The 16,216-nt window shown below is 38.5% G+C and overlaps 1 protein-coding gene across 1 annotated transcript in view; it reads left to right on the plus strand.

Moving 5' to 3' along the window:
* Positions 1-329: 329 nt before the first annotated feature.
* Positions 330-16,216, plus strand: part of AKAP9 (A-kinase anchoring protein 9) — a 150,684-nt gene continuing 134,797 nt past the window's right edge. Inside the window, 1 exon segment of the mRNA XM_047754061.1 lies at positions 330-601. Coding sequence (XP_047610017.1) covers positions 554-601 — 48 coding nt within the window. The 5' untranslated portion in view covers positions 330-553.

Here is a 16,216-nt window from a genome sequence, read left to right on the forward strand (position 1 = left end):
GCTTTAAAAACGACCACTGAGTCCTTGGACAGTGGTGGGGGTCCGACTGGGTCCCCTGGCACACTCCCTCTCTCCCAACCCCCTCCGCCACCCGGAGAGTGGCGTTCGGCCCTGGGCGAGGGTGCTCTCCCAGCTGGTTTTTCGGGTGTGGGTGCGAGGATCGGAGGCCGGGCGGGGGTCGCCCTGGCGGCTGAGCGCTGGGCCGACGGGGGCGGGGCGCGCGGGACGGGGCGGGGCCGCGGGAGCACCTGCCCGGCGCCGCGAGGCTTGAGGCGGCTGCGTGGCTTGACGTGCCCCCCGCCCTCCCGCTCGTCCCGCCGTGTGTTTACGTGGAGACGAAGATGGCGGCTGCGGCGGTGACGACGCTGCTCGTGCGGCCGAGTACTGTCAGCCAGTGAGCGAGGAGACTGGTTCCACTCCGGGCGGGGAGGAGCGCCGGCCCGGCCCCGCGAGCGGGGCTGTGGAGCTTGCGGTCCCACCTCCGTCTGAACCGACCTTTCCTTTCTACTCTTGACCCCTTGCGTGTCTTCCCCCAGCCTTCCCCGCAGAAGCTATGGAGGACGAAGAGAGGCAGAAGAAGCTGGAGGCCGGCAAAGCGAGGGTAAGAGAACCGGAGGCCGCCCGGCCTGCGCTGGGAGGCGGTGGCTGGGAAGGGTTCGGAGGGGGCCTGGGAAGTGGAGATATTGCAGCACCGGTGCGCTGCCAGGGAGGGAGGTGCTGCAGGGTCCGCATTTCCCCTCGCCCTCTTCTCTCCCTTTTCCAATTGAAAAAGCTTAGTGCTATACTGCCTAGCGGATATTTCCGTGAGGATTGGGTGGTGTGGTTCCTTTCTCATTTGAACGCCCAAATAAAATCCCTCTTTTACCGTATTGCTCTAATCTGGTATTTATTGCTTATAAATTTCCATCCTTCCACTTTTTTTTTTTTTTTTTTTTTACTTAGGGACTTTTCTGGGTAGTGGAGGCATTGTGCTCTTCAGGGTGGGGATTTGGGGCTTTTCTTTATTCGGTAAGGGATTTGTACGCTCATCATTAGCTCGGCTTTCTTAGGTGGCACGCTGGCACTCTTGGGTGTGTGATTGGCCTGTGACAGCTGCCTCAGCAGTGGCTTGAGTGTGCCACAAGTGCCAGCTGTGAACTTCGCTTTAGGGGCGTTTTTAGGAGCCTGGCTTTGTATGTTTGTGTTTGGAGGTCTTTGTCATGGCATGCGCTTTGTATTGTGTGGAATAGTAATGCAGTCTGTGAATGGAACTTCAGGGGACGAAGGGTTCCATATTCTAAGCAACACCTATAGAATTCCCGCTTTAAATTGAATTGTTACCTCTCTCTATATAATCTTGTTGAGTCCCTGTTTTATGTATGTGTATGAAAAAAAACCTGTAAAGCAAACAACGCAAAATCATACACAGGTATCATTCACTTGGCTTCACAAAAAATTTGGCAAGACAAAATATAACCTAAATAGGATATTTCTTTTAAAAATTACATGTTTGAGTTTTTTTTTTTTTTTTGGCCACTCAAAGGCCCACTTCCTCCCTGTAATGAAATTACTGTTTATAGATTATAGTCTGTTTTATTAGAGATGATTGTTAGCAGTCATTTTTGGACCACGATTAAATTATAATGTAGTTAACGGTTTCTTCTCTCTTCTTCACCTTTCCCTCCTGCCAAATAAACAAGTTAAGGAGATTGGGGTCTATGATTTCAGTAATCCCTGAAGCACACATTGCAGAGATACAGTAGTAGATGGTTAGCACAGGTTCCTTAAATGAATGTAAGTATATAAACTAGCTTCATATTATCTACGGTCAAAGCTTAAGTCCTTGTATGTTATCAGGTAGACATTATTTTAGAAGCTATACGTGGAGGAAAAAGGGAATCAAGGCATCTTTAGATGCTCAAAGTTGATTAAATTTCTGCAATCTGAGTATATGAGCACGATCTATGAATCCAAGAAAGTGGAAGTGTGCCCTTCCCTACAAAAGTATTGAAGCTCTACTTAGACATTTTGCTTGGCTCTTTGTTACTTCAGAATTTTTACAGCCTGCCTCCAGAAGTATACTTTCCTAAATATATGTGAAGCAGTCCCAATAAAATGCTTAGGACAACACATTTCACAATAGAGGATTCATTTAAATTGCTTTGATTCAACAAAAAAGGAATTCTAGTTTCTTTGTATGTGTGTTTTTGTCCTTTAAAATTCCGCCAATGGGGTAAAAATCTCCTTTAAATGTTCACTTATTGTAGAAGATTATCTTCTTATAGAATTAAGCCATAGTTTTCCAGTCAGAAATATATCTGTGAGACTTGTAGGGCAAGATATGTTTCCTCAAGCATTGGCTATACAGTATGAAAACACTAGAAACAACCTTCAAAGATAATATTAGGAGAATCATTTTCTAAAGTATATTACATAAGTGTGATGGAATATTATACAGTCAGTAATATGAAGACTGCTAGGAACATGGAAAATAGAGTGAAAACAGCATCATCAAAAATAGTGTGTATATGGAGTTCCCGTCGTGGCGCAGTGGTTAACGAATCCAATTAGGAACCATGAGGTTGCGGGTTCGATCCCTGCCCTTGCTCAGTGGGTTAACGATCTGGCATTGCCGTGAGCTGAGGTGTAGGTCACAGACGCGGTGCGGATCCTTTGTTGCTGTGGCTCTGGCTTAGGCCGGTGGCTACAGCTCCGATTAGATCCCTAGCCTGGGAACTTCCATATGCCGTGGGTGTGGCCCTAAAAAAGAACAAAAAGATGGAAAGAAATAAAATAAAATAGTGTGTACAGGATTTCCTCCTGTGGTGCAGTGGGATCATTGGTGTCTCTACAGCTTTAGGATGCAGGTTCAGTCCTGGCTTGGTGCAGTGGATTAAAGGATCCCACATTGCCACAGGTGGCTTGTAGGTTGCAGCTGTGGCTCAGATCTGATTTCTGGCCCAGAAACTCCATATGCCCCAGGGCAGCCAAAAAAGAAAAAAAATTAGTGTATATATTACTTCATTTGTATAAATGTGTGCTTTTATATTAAGACTTAAAAACTTTGGGTTGTGTCAGGTCATTCAGCAAACCGGAATGAACTCTATACTAAAAGCTGGAAATAGGTGGCACTATTCTCTGTTCTTAAAGTTTAGTGGGACAGACAGACACTGGGTAGTAAGAACAGTGAGAGGGGTGGTAAAGTAGGATTTGGGGTGAATTTTTTTCATTTGTTAAAATGTGTTAAATATTGCTATATATATATATATATTTTTTTTTTTTGTCTTTTTTGCTGTTTCTTTGGGCCGCTCCCATGGCATATGGAGGTTCCCAGGCTAGGGGTCGAATCGGAGCTGTAGTCTCCGGCCTACACCACAGCCACAGCAATGCAGGATCCGAGCTGCATCTGCAACCTACACCACAGCTCACGGCAACGCCGGATCCTTAACCCACTGAGCAAGGGCAGGGACCGAACCCGCAACCTCATGGTTCCTAGTTGGATTCGTTAACCACTGCGCCACGACGGGAACTTCTAAATATTGCTGTATTATTTTAAAGTCTCTTTTACAAAGAAGGCTCTTACTATTGATAGTAATGCAGCCTACCAAAATGCCTATCAAAAAAGTACTCAGTAAATATTTGCTTAGTGAATGAATAAGCAAAATGATTACTAGCATGTTGTAATTTAATAGCAGTAATCCAGAATTCTCTTAATTGAAAGTCTTTTATTGCTGGCAATAGAAATCTCTTCAAGGAATTCCTGTCGTGGTTCAGCGGTTAATGAACCTGACTAGCATCCATGAGGATGCCGGTTCGATCCCTGGCCTTGCTCAGTGGGTTAAGGATCTGGTGTTGCCATGGACTGTGGTGTAGGTTGCAGACTCTGCTAGAATCTGGTGTTGCTGTGACTCTGGTGTAGGCCGGAGGATACAGCTCTGATTGGACCTCTAGCCTGGGAACTCCATATGCCACGGGCGCAGCCCTAAAAAGACAAAAAAAAAAAAAGAGAAGAAATCATTTAAAGAGTTCCTATTATGGTTCAGAGGATTAAGGACCCAACATAGTCTCTGTGCAGTCCATAAGGATATGGGCTCAATCTCTGGCCTTGCTCAGTGGGTTTACGCTCCCATTGGGTTGCAGGTGTGGCTCGGATCCATTGTTGCTGTAGCTGTGGTATAGGCCTCAGCTGTAGCTCTGATTTGATCCCTTGCTTGGGAGCTTTCATGTTCTGCAGGTGTGGCCATAAAAGAAAAAAAAAATCACTTAAAAGATGCTTGATTTTTTTTTTTTTTAAGTGTCTAGTTTGTTAATTGCCCTTAAGTATTGTATTTGATAATCGAGTTCTACAAACCACAACTTATAAATTTTTTTCTTGGTGTTTGGTAAGCTGTTCATTGAAAAACTTCCTTTTGTATCTATAAATGATCATTTTTAAAATGACCTGTCATGTACAGTATAGCATACTTTATGGAATATTTTATACTAACCAATATCTGCAATGATAAGAGAATAAATTTTGATGTATTTGGCCATTAAAATAATTCTAAAGAAATTTTCTGATTTGGGAAGATGCTCACAAATAATGACAGATTAATAAAAATGTTACTGAAAAAGTATATGTATATATTTATATATGAAGACACCTGAAAAAATGCACCAAAATGTAAGTGATGGTTATCTTTGGTGATGGGTTATAGGCAATTTTAATTTTCTTTACACTTTTAGTAATCTTCCAATTCTCTGCAATATATTTCTTTTATGACCAATAAAAATGTTTAAATGCCACTTTTAGAAATAATAAAAGCTTATTAAATATAGTATGTTGACGAGTGTTATATTTATGGTCATTATACAGAACAAGAAAATGAAGCACAGAATAACTAGGTTTCCTAAGGGCCCTGATATTAGTGTAGTCCTGGAACTATAATTCCAGTGCTGCTTGCATTATATAATTGGGATTCTATTATCAGACATTTATAGATCTCATTTCTGGTTTTTTAGTTCTTATTCTTTTTCCTTGCTGTCAGTTCACATTGCCATGAACATGCTCATCTTGCCTTGCTCCATTTCATCTGCCTCTACTTCTAACTTGCTATTTTAGATTTGCCATGAGGAAGAGAGAACCCAATAACTGAGCTTGAGAGAATGGTTTGTAATAATCAAGCATTGATGGAGCCTGGTGAATGGGCTTTATGGACAGTTTAGTTTTTCTGCTACCTTTGGTTTCTGGTTTGCCTTTGGGCTATTTCCTCAGCGTTGATGTAGCAAGAAGCCTGACCCATGGGGATGGGAGACATTACTGCATTAAGTAAATATTTTCAGAGCTGGGCTAACACCATTTACAAGGTGCTGACAAGGACAGCACTACGTAGGCTCTCCTTGTGTTGATTCAAACTATTCTAACTCCACTTTGAGTGACTTCATTTTTTTCCAAGTAAAATTATTTCTCATATAAAGAGAGTATTACATTAGGGAACAAAGTTAGAAGACAGCTGTGTCTTTAGCATAAAAATAATACTGTCGTAAATTCACCTTAGGCATGTATTTCCCCCCCTCCCCATTTTTGGCCTCCCAGTGGCGTATAGAGCTCCCAGGCAAGGGATCAGGTCTGGGCCACAATTGCGACCTAATCCGAAGCTGCGGCAGCACTGAATCCTTAACGTGCTATGCCGGCCTGAGGATTGAACCTGCTGCTAGTGCTCTGAAGACACTGCCAATCATGTTGTGCCACAGCAGGAGCTCCTACTTTTTTTAAAATGGCTGTACCTAGGGTATATGAAAATTCCCAGGTGAAGGACTGAATCTGAGCCACCTTTGCTGCAGCTGTAGCAACGCAGGATCCTTTAACCCTCTGTGCTGGGTGGGGGAATGTAACCCAAGCTGCTTCTGTCAGATCCTTAACCCACTGTGCCACAGTGAGAATTCCTAGTTAAACTTTTTAATATTCTTCTAATGTAGCGGAATTCGATAAAACCAAAGTTTTATACCACTTATTCAGCATTTTATATGATAGGCATTATCTCGAATAATTATTAAAACTTTTGCCTATTGCATTCAGTAAGTAGTAATTATATGATTTTCATTTGTTTAATGAGCATTTTCAGTTTGAAAAATAGTGCCAAAAAATGCAAAAAAGTACAATGCTCTGTGCAAGCTGTTTGTTAGGTTATTGATAGCAGGACTTTTCAATTACTGTTTCCACCCTGATAGACAAAGTTATGGTATAAAATTGTTCCTGCATATTTCATACACACCTCTGCATCACTAAGAAAGTTGCCCTCCGTCTCTGTTTTCTTTTAAACTTTTTAGTATTTTTATTCTCATATGTGACATAGCTTGCTTAGCTTTCAAATTGAATACACTATTTTGGTACTTTCAGTAACATTTATTGCAACAGTGGTGCATTGTCTTTGACTTAAAAACTGCTTCATGACCTTTAGGCTTTGTTAAAAAAGCAACAAAACAAAGTAAAACATAATTTAAAAATTTTGAGCCTTAAAGAGAGAGAATATGGAGGAAATGGGCAGAACAGGTTTCTTGAAGTCTATATTAAAGAAAGGTTTTTAAAGGGAATCCAAGAAATGGCAGGAATAGGGATAGAGAAGTGGTTAAGATCCAGTGAAGGGAGACTTGGCAAGGAGATCTGTTGTGTCCTGTCAGTAAAACTGAAAGTGGAATGAGCACATGGAAGAGAGAAAGTGAAAAAGAGAGGAGATTTTAAGTGACTGGAATATGACAAGACTGGGGCAAAAATTATTTTCAAACAAAACATCACTTTTTTTTATATATAAAAATTATAGTCAGAACTAAACTATGACTGTAAAATATTTATCTGTTATAGGCTACCAATCATTGAAATGTAAATGAATTTATTCTAATATGGAAGCTAGAAAAAGTTGTCACAGTAAATTGCTAAATATGAAAGAAACATTATTTATATTTCTCAATTGGATTCTATTGAAATTGAAATTAGGCATCTTCACTGGTTAGCATCTCTTTAAAAACTTTAATTTGGAAAGCTTCAGAATTTTAGAAAGTTTATTTATAAATTTATAAAGGTTGTTTTGCTTTTGGGGCAGTGTATTTATAATACTGCTGTTTTCTGTACTAGAAAAGACACTAGTACAGACATTAATTTGCTTAATCAAGTAGCATTTTTGAACGCCTACAGCTGCAGCTATGGACTTTTACTTAGCAAGCATTTGTTTAAATTATTACAAATTTTGGGCCTTATTGTCTGTGGGAATAATCTTGTCAGAGTCCATGACTCACAACAGGTGTTTTGAGGAATAAATGTGGTAATGATTGAGAATTTTGAGCTCCTTTGGTACTAGATATAAAGGAACCATGGGAGTTCCCATTGTGGCGCAGCAGAAACGAATCTGACTAGGAACCATGAGGTTGCGTGTTCGATCCCTGGCCTCACTCAGTGGGTTAAGGATCTGGCGTTGCTGTAGGTGTGGCATAGGTCAGCAGCTGTATCTCTGATTAGACCCCTAGCTTGGGGACCTCCATATGCCACAAGTGTGGCCCTAAAATGCCAAATAAATAAAGGAGCTATGATTTTTTACTTGGAAGTAGAATTTATATAAAAAGAACCATCTTAAACAATTTTTAGGCACTTAGTACATAACACAGCATTGTGCAATCACCACTTTTCTTTAATTTTAAAACGTTTTTATATCCCAGAATAAAGCTCTGTATCCATTAAGAAGATACTCTTCATTCCCTTCTTCCCCTCCACCCCTACCAAGCCTCTAGCAACCACCAATCTACTTTCTGTTTGTGTGGGTTTACCTAGTCTAGATATTTCATATAAATGTAATTATATAATATCTGACTATTATTATTTGCTTTTTGTCACTTAGTATGTTTTTGAGATTCACCAGTATTGTAGAATAAATCAGTACTTGACTCCCTTTTATGGCTGAATAATATTCTAAGTATATAGAACATTTTGTTTATTTATCAGTTGATGGTCGTATGAGTTGTTTCTGCCTTTTAGCTGTTGTGAATAATGCTGCTGTGAACATTTGTATGTAATATTTGAGTACCTGCTTTCATTTCTCTTGAGTATATACCTATGAGTAGAATTTCTGGATCATATATATGGTAATTCTGTGTTTTTTGAGGAAGCACAAAGTTTTTCCTACTGTCTGCCCATATTCCCACCAGCAGTGTATGAGGTTCTAATTTCTCCATATCCTCACCAACACTTACTGTTTTCCATTTAAAAAAATTATTCTAGTGGGTGGTAAGTGGAATTTCATTTTACTTTTTTAAATTTCCTAATGACTAAGAATGTTGAACATCCTTTCATGTGCTTATTGGGTATCTGTCTGTCTTTAGAGAACTGTCTATTCGAGTCTTTTGCCCATTTTTAAATTGGGTTGTTACTTCTTTTATGTACTATTATTAATTATTATTTATTATATTTATATTACGTATCTATTTTTATATACCTAGAGAGAGAGTGAGAAATGCACTCAGGCAGCTGATAGAGAAGAGCAGAGTACACATCTCCAGTAAGGTTATCTGTCTTTCTTTCTTTTTTTTTTAAGGCCTTCTGGGCTCTGCCAAAATTTAAACTGCTGCTTCTTTCTTGGTGGTTTAATTAGAGCATGATGCTAAAGTTTGAATTTTGTGTGGGCCAGTGAGTCATTTCATTCCATGGCCAGCTGTTTTACAAGTGCATACAGTTTGTCCAAGGAGCACCTGTTGAGTTTTTGGCTTGATCATTACCAGTCCATTTTCACTGTGGGGAAAAAAAAAAAAAACCCTAATCTTAAGTAACAAAAAGGCCTGTCATTTTCATTATAGATCCATACAGATACTTTACTAGTGTAAGATATTTTTGTTGTCATACAGAATAGATCCGTGCAGATACTTTACTAGTGTGAGATATTTTTGTTGTCATATTGACTTCTTTTTTACTTCTGGAGTTTTTGTGGTCATAGTCACCTAAATGTAACTTAGGATACTTAATGTGTGTCTACATACACTGCATAAACTTTTGGTTGATTTGCACATGGATTTAATGCTATTCAAAAACTTAGCATTGTTCCAGAAGTGGTTTTTGCCTAGGTTATTAATCTATAGATTATTTTGTACCTTGAAAAATTCCCTTATTCTCTTTGTTTATGAACATTGTGGTGTTTGTTTCAGTTGCCATCATGGCTATAATTATTATGGTTTGCTAGAGATTCTTGTGTAAGATAAAAGTTTCTCTGTAAACTTGACTTTTTTTTTCATTTTAAGAAACTATTTCTTAAAGCCCTCAAGTTATTTCTTTTCCTCTAAGAGATCATTTCTCCAAGTCTCCTCAAAATTATTTTTACTAGTAAGTACTACACTAAACTTTGTTATTCAGAATCCTAATCTGTAAAATAAAGTTTTGAATTTATAAATTATATTAATTGAATAGGTTCTCTGGTTACAGATCTCTGGAAAACTAGCAGGTTATAAAATCTAGACTGTTTCCTTCTATTTCTTAATACTGAATATACAAAATTAGTAAATAAAATTCCTTGTTTACTAAGGATCATTCATTGTGAAACTGTGAGTAGGCTGTGTTTATTCCTCAGGGGTCTCACTTTTTCAAGTTGTTATTGCCTTATTGTTTCCTCAGGGAAGATAGGGACAGGGGCCACTTATAACTAAAGTATTCTCTATATTTATCAAAAAGCTAGCCTAATGTGTGAAAGTATGTAAGAGGATGCAGGGGAAAGAGAAACAGGGGTTTGTGATGGGGTGAGGCAGTAGTCTGAGGTAATTACGGTCTGTTATTATTATGGTCTGTTGACTATGTGCATAAAACACTGTTGTTGTGTTTTGGTGTTTTTTTTTGTTTTTTTAGGGCCGCACCCACAGCATATGGAGGTTCCCAGGCTGGGAGTCTAATTGGAGCTACAGCTGCCGGCCTACACCACAGCCACAGCAACACCAGATCTGAGCCACTTCTGTGACCTACATCACAGCTCATGGCAATGCTGGATCCTAAACCCACTGAATGAGGCCAGGGATAGAACCTGAAACCTCGTGGCTCCTAGTTGGATTCATTTCCACTGCACCTGATGGGAACTCCATATTGTTGATTTCTTAGGTCAAATAGATGAGTAGATCCTCTAAAGGGCAAAGTATTAGGGGAGTTTCCTGGTGGCCTAGCGATTTAGGGATCCCATGTGGTTACTGCTGTGGCTTGGGTCACTGCTGTGGTGTGGGTTTGATCCCTGGCACAGAAATCAAACATGCCATGGGTGCAGCCGAAAAAAGGGGGAAAATATTCAAAAGTGTGTAAAAATTGCATTAGCAAGTATTTACTGGAATTTTATACATGAAATAGTAAATTTTGGCTGAAAGTTATGGAAACTTTTCAAAGACAGCTTAAAATATTGGGAATGTTTTTATGTAAAATATTTTTGTTTGCCAAACTGAGATTTAATTTTTAATTTGTATAAATTCCTTTTCTAATAAGAATATTTGTCTTTGTCTGAGTCCCAGCCCTGAACCCTGGCGTATGGAAGTCTCCAGACCAGGGATTGAATCTGAGCCACAGCTGCAGCAACACTGGATCCTTAATCCACTGTGCCAGTCTGGGGATGGAACCCATGCCTCAGCAGCAGCCTGAGCTGCTGCAGAGACAATGGCTGATCTTTAGCCCGCTGCACCACAGCGAGAACTCCATGTCTGAGCATTTCTACTCAGTGACTTCCTCTTAACAAGAGAACTCTCTCTTTTCCATTTCAACCAATGCAATTTTTAATTAGCAATTTTTGAGAAATAGAGAAGATAATAATTTGGTTTTTTTAAGAATAATATATGTTTATTTTTAATTCAAAAGGTAAAATGCAGTGTAAGTGATTTTAATAAGTCTTGGTGTTTTAATCTTATGACAGAAGGGTCTATATAATCTTTTTTCCTCTAGGATTTGGATTTAAAATTTTTTAGTGCTCTAGTGTTCTTTCTTTTTTTTCTTTTTTTGGCTGCATATGGAAGTTCCTGGGCCAGGAATTGAATCCAAGGTGTAGCTGTGACCTGTGCCACAACTGCAGCAACACCAGATCCTTAACCTACTAGGCCAGGCCAGGAACCGAACCTGTGCCGTCACAGAGACAATTCTGGATCCTGAACCTGCTGTGCCACAGCAGAAACTCTTCTTGTTTTCTCTTTTCTATCCTATGTCCCATCATATTTTTGAGGCTCATTAGTTTATACCTATTCAGAAAACATCTTAGATGAAAACTAAAACCTTTTGAATTATTTTGTGATTATTTCCTATATTCTGTGTACCTATAACCCAGTTCCATTAATTTTTTTTTTCCTATTCAAACACCACTACTGAATAAGCCCACATTACCTCAGCTCCTGTTTGGTTTTCATGACTCACTCTCCTTTACTTTTCAGAGCCAATCAGTTACCACATTCTGCTGATTTGACCTTTTAAATATTTTTAATATTTATTGATTTATCCCCACTTTTGTTTCTACCTCATTGTCTCTCTCTTGGACAGGAGAAAAGTTGACAGTGAAAGAAAAGCATGAATTTGATTTTTGAGCACTTTCTAATGCCAGGCGTTATGCTAAGGGTTTTATATTTATTTTCTTATTTAATCTTTATTCACTGTTCTAAGAGCTGTGGATATTGTTTGTATTGCCATTTTTATAGGTGGGGAAAACCAGAGAGGTTAAGTAATTTGCACAAAGTCATAGTGGTAGAACTAGGATTCAAACCCATTCCATCTGACCCAAGAGATTTTGTTCTTAACTTCAACCCTCCACCGGCTTTTTTATATCCTTGATCACTGTTTAGGAGGAAGGATTGAGAGGCCGTGGTAAATGGTTGCAAAGGGTATGATCTGAATGTTCATGTCACCTCAGAATCATATGTGGAAACCCTAACCCCCAATGTGCTTGTATCAAGGTGGGAGGTCTTTGAGAAATGATTAGGTCATGAGGGAGAACCTCATAAATGGGAATAGTGCCCTTACAAAAGAGAGATCCCTTGCCTCCTAGCATGTGAGGCTTTGGCAAAAAGGTGGCCATCTGTGAACTAGAAAGTGAGCTCTCCTCAGGCACTAAATATGCCAGTTCCCTGATTTTGCAGTAAATTTCTGATGCTTATACACCATCTAGTCTATGATATTTTTGTTACAGCAGCCTAGACAGACTAAGACAAGAGAAGACTCCAGTTTTCTGACTTGAGCAACTGAAGGGATGTAGGTGCTAGTCTCAGATAGGGAAACATGGACAAATTTGGGGAAAAGGAGCATTTGAGTGAATGGTCTCTAAGTTAGGTAATGTGACCATATTTGAAGGGTAACAGATAATTTGAGTAAGATGAAGACGAGTTTTGTTTTGGATATGTTGAGTTGGAGGGCATCTTAGAGGAATGGTCCAGTGTAAAATCGAATGTGAGTCTGGAGCTTAAGACAGATGCCATACTAGAGATAAATATTTGGCTTAAAGATACCAGACAACATTCCAGAAATGGGGAGCTCACTCAAGAAGATTAAGAGGGATGCATGTTGAGAGTTGAATCCTATGGAAACACCCATGTTTAAAAAAACAGGGAAGTGTCTGAAAAGGATACTGAGATACAAACTATTCACAAAGCTAGAAGATGATAATGTCTGTAAAACTAAAGGAAGAGTTTCAAGTAAGGAGGAGTGGCCATTTGTCAGAAATGAGGAAACAGGTGTGATAGACCTGAAAAGTGACCTTCAGCTTTAGTAGCAGTTGGTCAGAAAAGGAAACAAAGGATTCAGATTATAGTGAGATGGGGGTGAATGGGAATCAGAAAAGAGTGCTGAATGTTACCTACTTTTTCAATTTTTTTTTCTTTTTTATGAAAAGCAGTATAATTGTAGTAGTTATGAGCTTGGGTGAGACCAGATGGTCTAAGATCAAATCCTGGCTCGAATTTATTAGCCTTGTGACTTTAGGCAAGTTGCTTAACTTCTCAGTATTTCTGTTTTTCATTTGGAAATTGAGGACAGTAATAGTACCTGCCTTGGGGTTGTTGTGAGAATTCAGCTAATACAGATAAAGCTCTTAGAACATTGTCAGATTATAAAAAGTTTTTCAAGAAGTACTAGCCGCCATCATCATCATTCTTAATACTGGAGCATAGAGAATTGAGCTATATAGTAGAAAATTAGATTGGAGAAGTAAGTGGGCATCAGATAGTGAGGAGCTATATATCAGTTGAGGTAGTGTGGATTTTACCAAAAATTAGCCAAAAACTATTGAAGAATGTATATTTGGCATGTTTCACCTCTGAAAAGGTTACTCCTTTCCAAAAAAATCTCTTATTCAGGTAGGTATGCTGCCACCAGGTGGTAGTTGTATGTTACTACTCTACAGATGAAGCAGTAAAACCATGTGTTTTTTTTTAAAATACAAAATATTGACTGATTGAAATAGCTAAATGTAAACACCCTAATTCTAGTAGGGCTCTTTTGTTTCCCAAAAAAACTGATTATTTAGGCGAAGGGGAGAAAAATAAAGAGTTGTTATAAAGATAGAGATTTCAAAGGAAGCTGAGAGAAGTATAGTTGGGACTCATGGAAACTGAAAAGCTGTTTAAAACCAATGCTGTTCTCTTTGTCATCTCATTTCATTTTCACAATATTTAATACTCCTCTCTTTGCAGATCATCTTTCTTTGCTTATACATCAGTTTGCACATGACCAAAAATTACAGGATGAATCCCCAAATTCATTCTATTCAGTGGAATTGTTTCCCACTATTGTCACTTAAAAAGGGGGGGGGAGAAAAATTATTTAAATGGAGCAAGCAATTTTATTCATAGTATAAGCATCTAACTTAGTGGTTCCCAAACTTAGCTGCACATTAGAAGCACCTGGAAAGCTTTAAATAATTTCAAAGCCTAAGACATGTTCCATTCCCATATCAGAAAATCTGGGGTGGAATTCAGGACTCACTGTTTTGAAGATCCTCAGTGCGCAGTAAAGTTTGGCATCCACTGACGTAGCCATTTTGTGTGATTCTGCAAAACCAAGGGACAATACATCATGAACTCTTATAAGTCAGATACTTGGTGTGCAACTGAAAAAGTAGCGATGACTTAACATCAGAAGGAAAACTGGCTGTTTGGGACACACAAAAAAGTGTTTCATTCTGCACCATGACTAGTAGGTTGATCACATAAGTGTACCTTATAGGTGATTTTAGGGATATTGATATGATTATTTTAACATGCTGATTTTAAAATCCTTCAATGAGATTCATCTCCCCTCTGTAACTTTCTGGACATGTTTCCTAATCTTTGTTCCCTAATTCCAAGAAAAGAGCCTAATTGACTAGCCTGTTTTCTCATCAAACTAGAGTAGGAGAAGCAGCTGGGGTGGGTGTGCTGGATGGTAGGAGCTATGAGCACTGGCCATTTTTCTCAGGAGGAAGTTCTGCATACTTTAAAAATCTCTGCCTCTTGGAGCTTCTAGTTATTTGTTTGGCAGTAATAACTTCATATAATCAGTAACATTAGCCTGAAACAGTATTTTAATAATTTGATGTACTTAGAAGTGATTTGTTTTGAATACTGTAATCATTGCACTTTTTATTCTTTATCATTTTTCCTTTGGGATCACTTGTTAATTGAATTATCTTTTTTAAGCAACAGCTAAATAAAATTTTTTATAATGTAGAATTCTAGTTTTTTTTCCCATATAGTTAGTGAGACCATGGGGAAGGAAAAAGGAGGAGTTCTCTTTTGGTGCAGTGGGTTAAGGATCTGGCATTGTCACTGTAGTGGCTTGGATCACTGCTGTGGCACGGGTTCAAATCCCTGGCCATGGGACTTCCACATGCTGCCAGCATGGTAAAAACAAAAACAAGAAAAAAAATGCAAACAAAACAAAACAAAAGTGTGGGATGGGGAAAAAAAGAAAAAGGAACAGTTGAAAAAAAAATTTCCAAAATAAGCATTAAAACTGAAAGAAATTTTATTGATTGCTTGATTGGCATGTAGGTGATCTACAATATTAGTTTCAAGTTTATAGCATAGAGATTCAATATTTTTATAGATATTAAATCCATAAAATAGTGACTATATTCCTTGTGTTGTGCAGTATTTCCTTGTAGCTTATTTATTTTGTACACACACTTGTTTGTACCTCTTAATCCTTTACCCCTGTATCTTGCCCTTTTCCCCACTGGTAACCACTCATTCTCTATATCTCAGTCTCTTCTATTTTGTTATATTCATTTGTTTTATTTTTTAGATTTCACACATAAGTGGTAACATATAGTATTTGTCTTTCTCTGACTTACTTCATTAACATAACACCCTCTGGGTCTGTTCATGTTGTTGCAAATGGCATAATTCCATTCTTTTTTTTATGGCTGAGTAATATCCCTGTGTGTGTGTGTGTGTGTGTGTGTATGGCTGAGTAATATCCCTGTGTGTGTGTGTACACCATACTTTCTTTATCCAGTCATCTGTTGATGGATATTTAGGTTGCTTCCATATATTGGCTGTTGTAAATAATGCTGCTAGGAACATTGGAGTGCATGTATCTTTTTGAATTAGTGTTTTCATTTTCTTTGGATATATCACCTAGGAGTGGAATTACTGGATCATATGCTAAAACTGAAAGAAGTTTTTAAAGATCCTTCTAATCTACCCCTTCATTGTACAGTTGAAAAAACTTGAGTCCTGTGGAGGTTAAGTAACTTGTCCATTGTCACATAGCTAGCTTATTATAGTCTCTGTAGACACAACAGTGCTGTACTCTATTATATGTAATCCATATTCTTTTTCTTTTCCCTTTTTTGGCTGCCGTGTAGCACATGGATTTCCCAGGCCAGGGTTCAGATCTGATCTTAACATTGGATCTGATATTAACCCACTGCGTCGAGCCAGGAATCAAACTTTTGGCTCAGTGCTGCAGAGACAAACCCCATCATCCATATTCTTTTTGAAACATTATTTTCATTCAAAAAAGTTTGTGTTTACTATGTGCCAGACAATGAAATGTAAAATATGAAATATTAAGATGATTTTTTTTTTTAGGCCGCAGAATCTGTTTTCTTCTTAGACATGAAGGTATTCCAAATCTTTAAGAAAAAATTACTATTGAATGAGGCTATAAGATATAAATAAGACTCCTGGCTCAATTATGAAAGTCCTGTGTGCTTTTCCATATCTGATTTCCTCAGGTCTCTTTGGCACTATTATTTTCTAACAGTTTGTATTTTTGCGTTATTGTTGGAGAATA

The sequence above is a fragment of the Phacochoerus africanus genome, chromosome 11 (genome assembly GCF_016906955.1).
Source record: "Phacochoerus africanus isolate WHEZ1 chromosome 11, ROS_Pafr_v1, whole genome shotgun sequence".
Taxonomy (NCBI): Eukaryota; Metazoa; Chordata; class Mammalia; order Artiodactyla; family Suidae; genus Phacochoerus; species Phacochoerus africanus.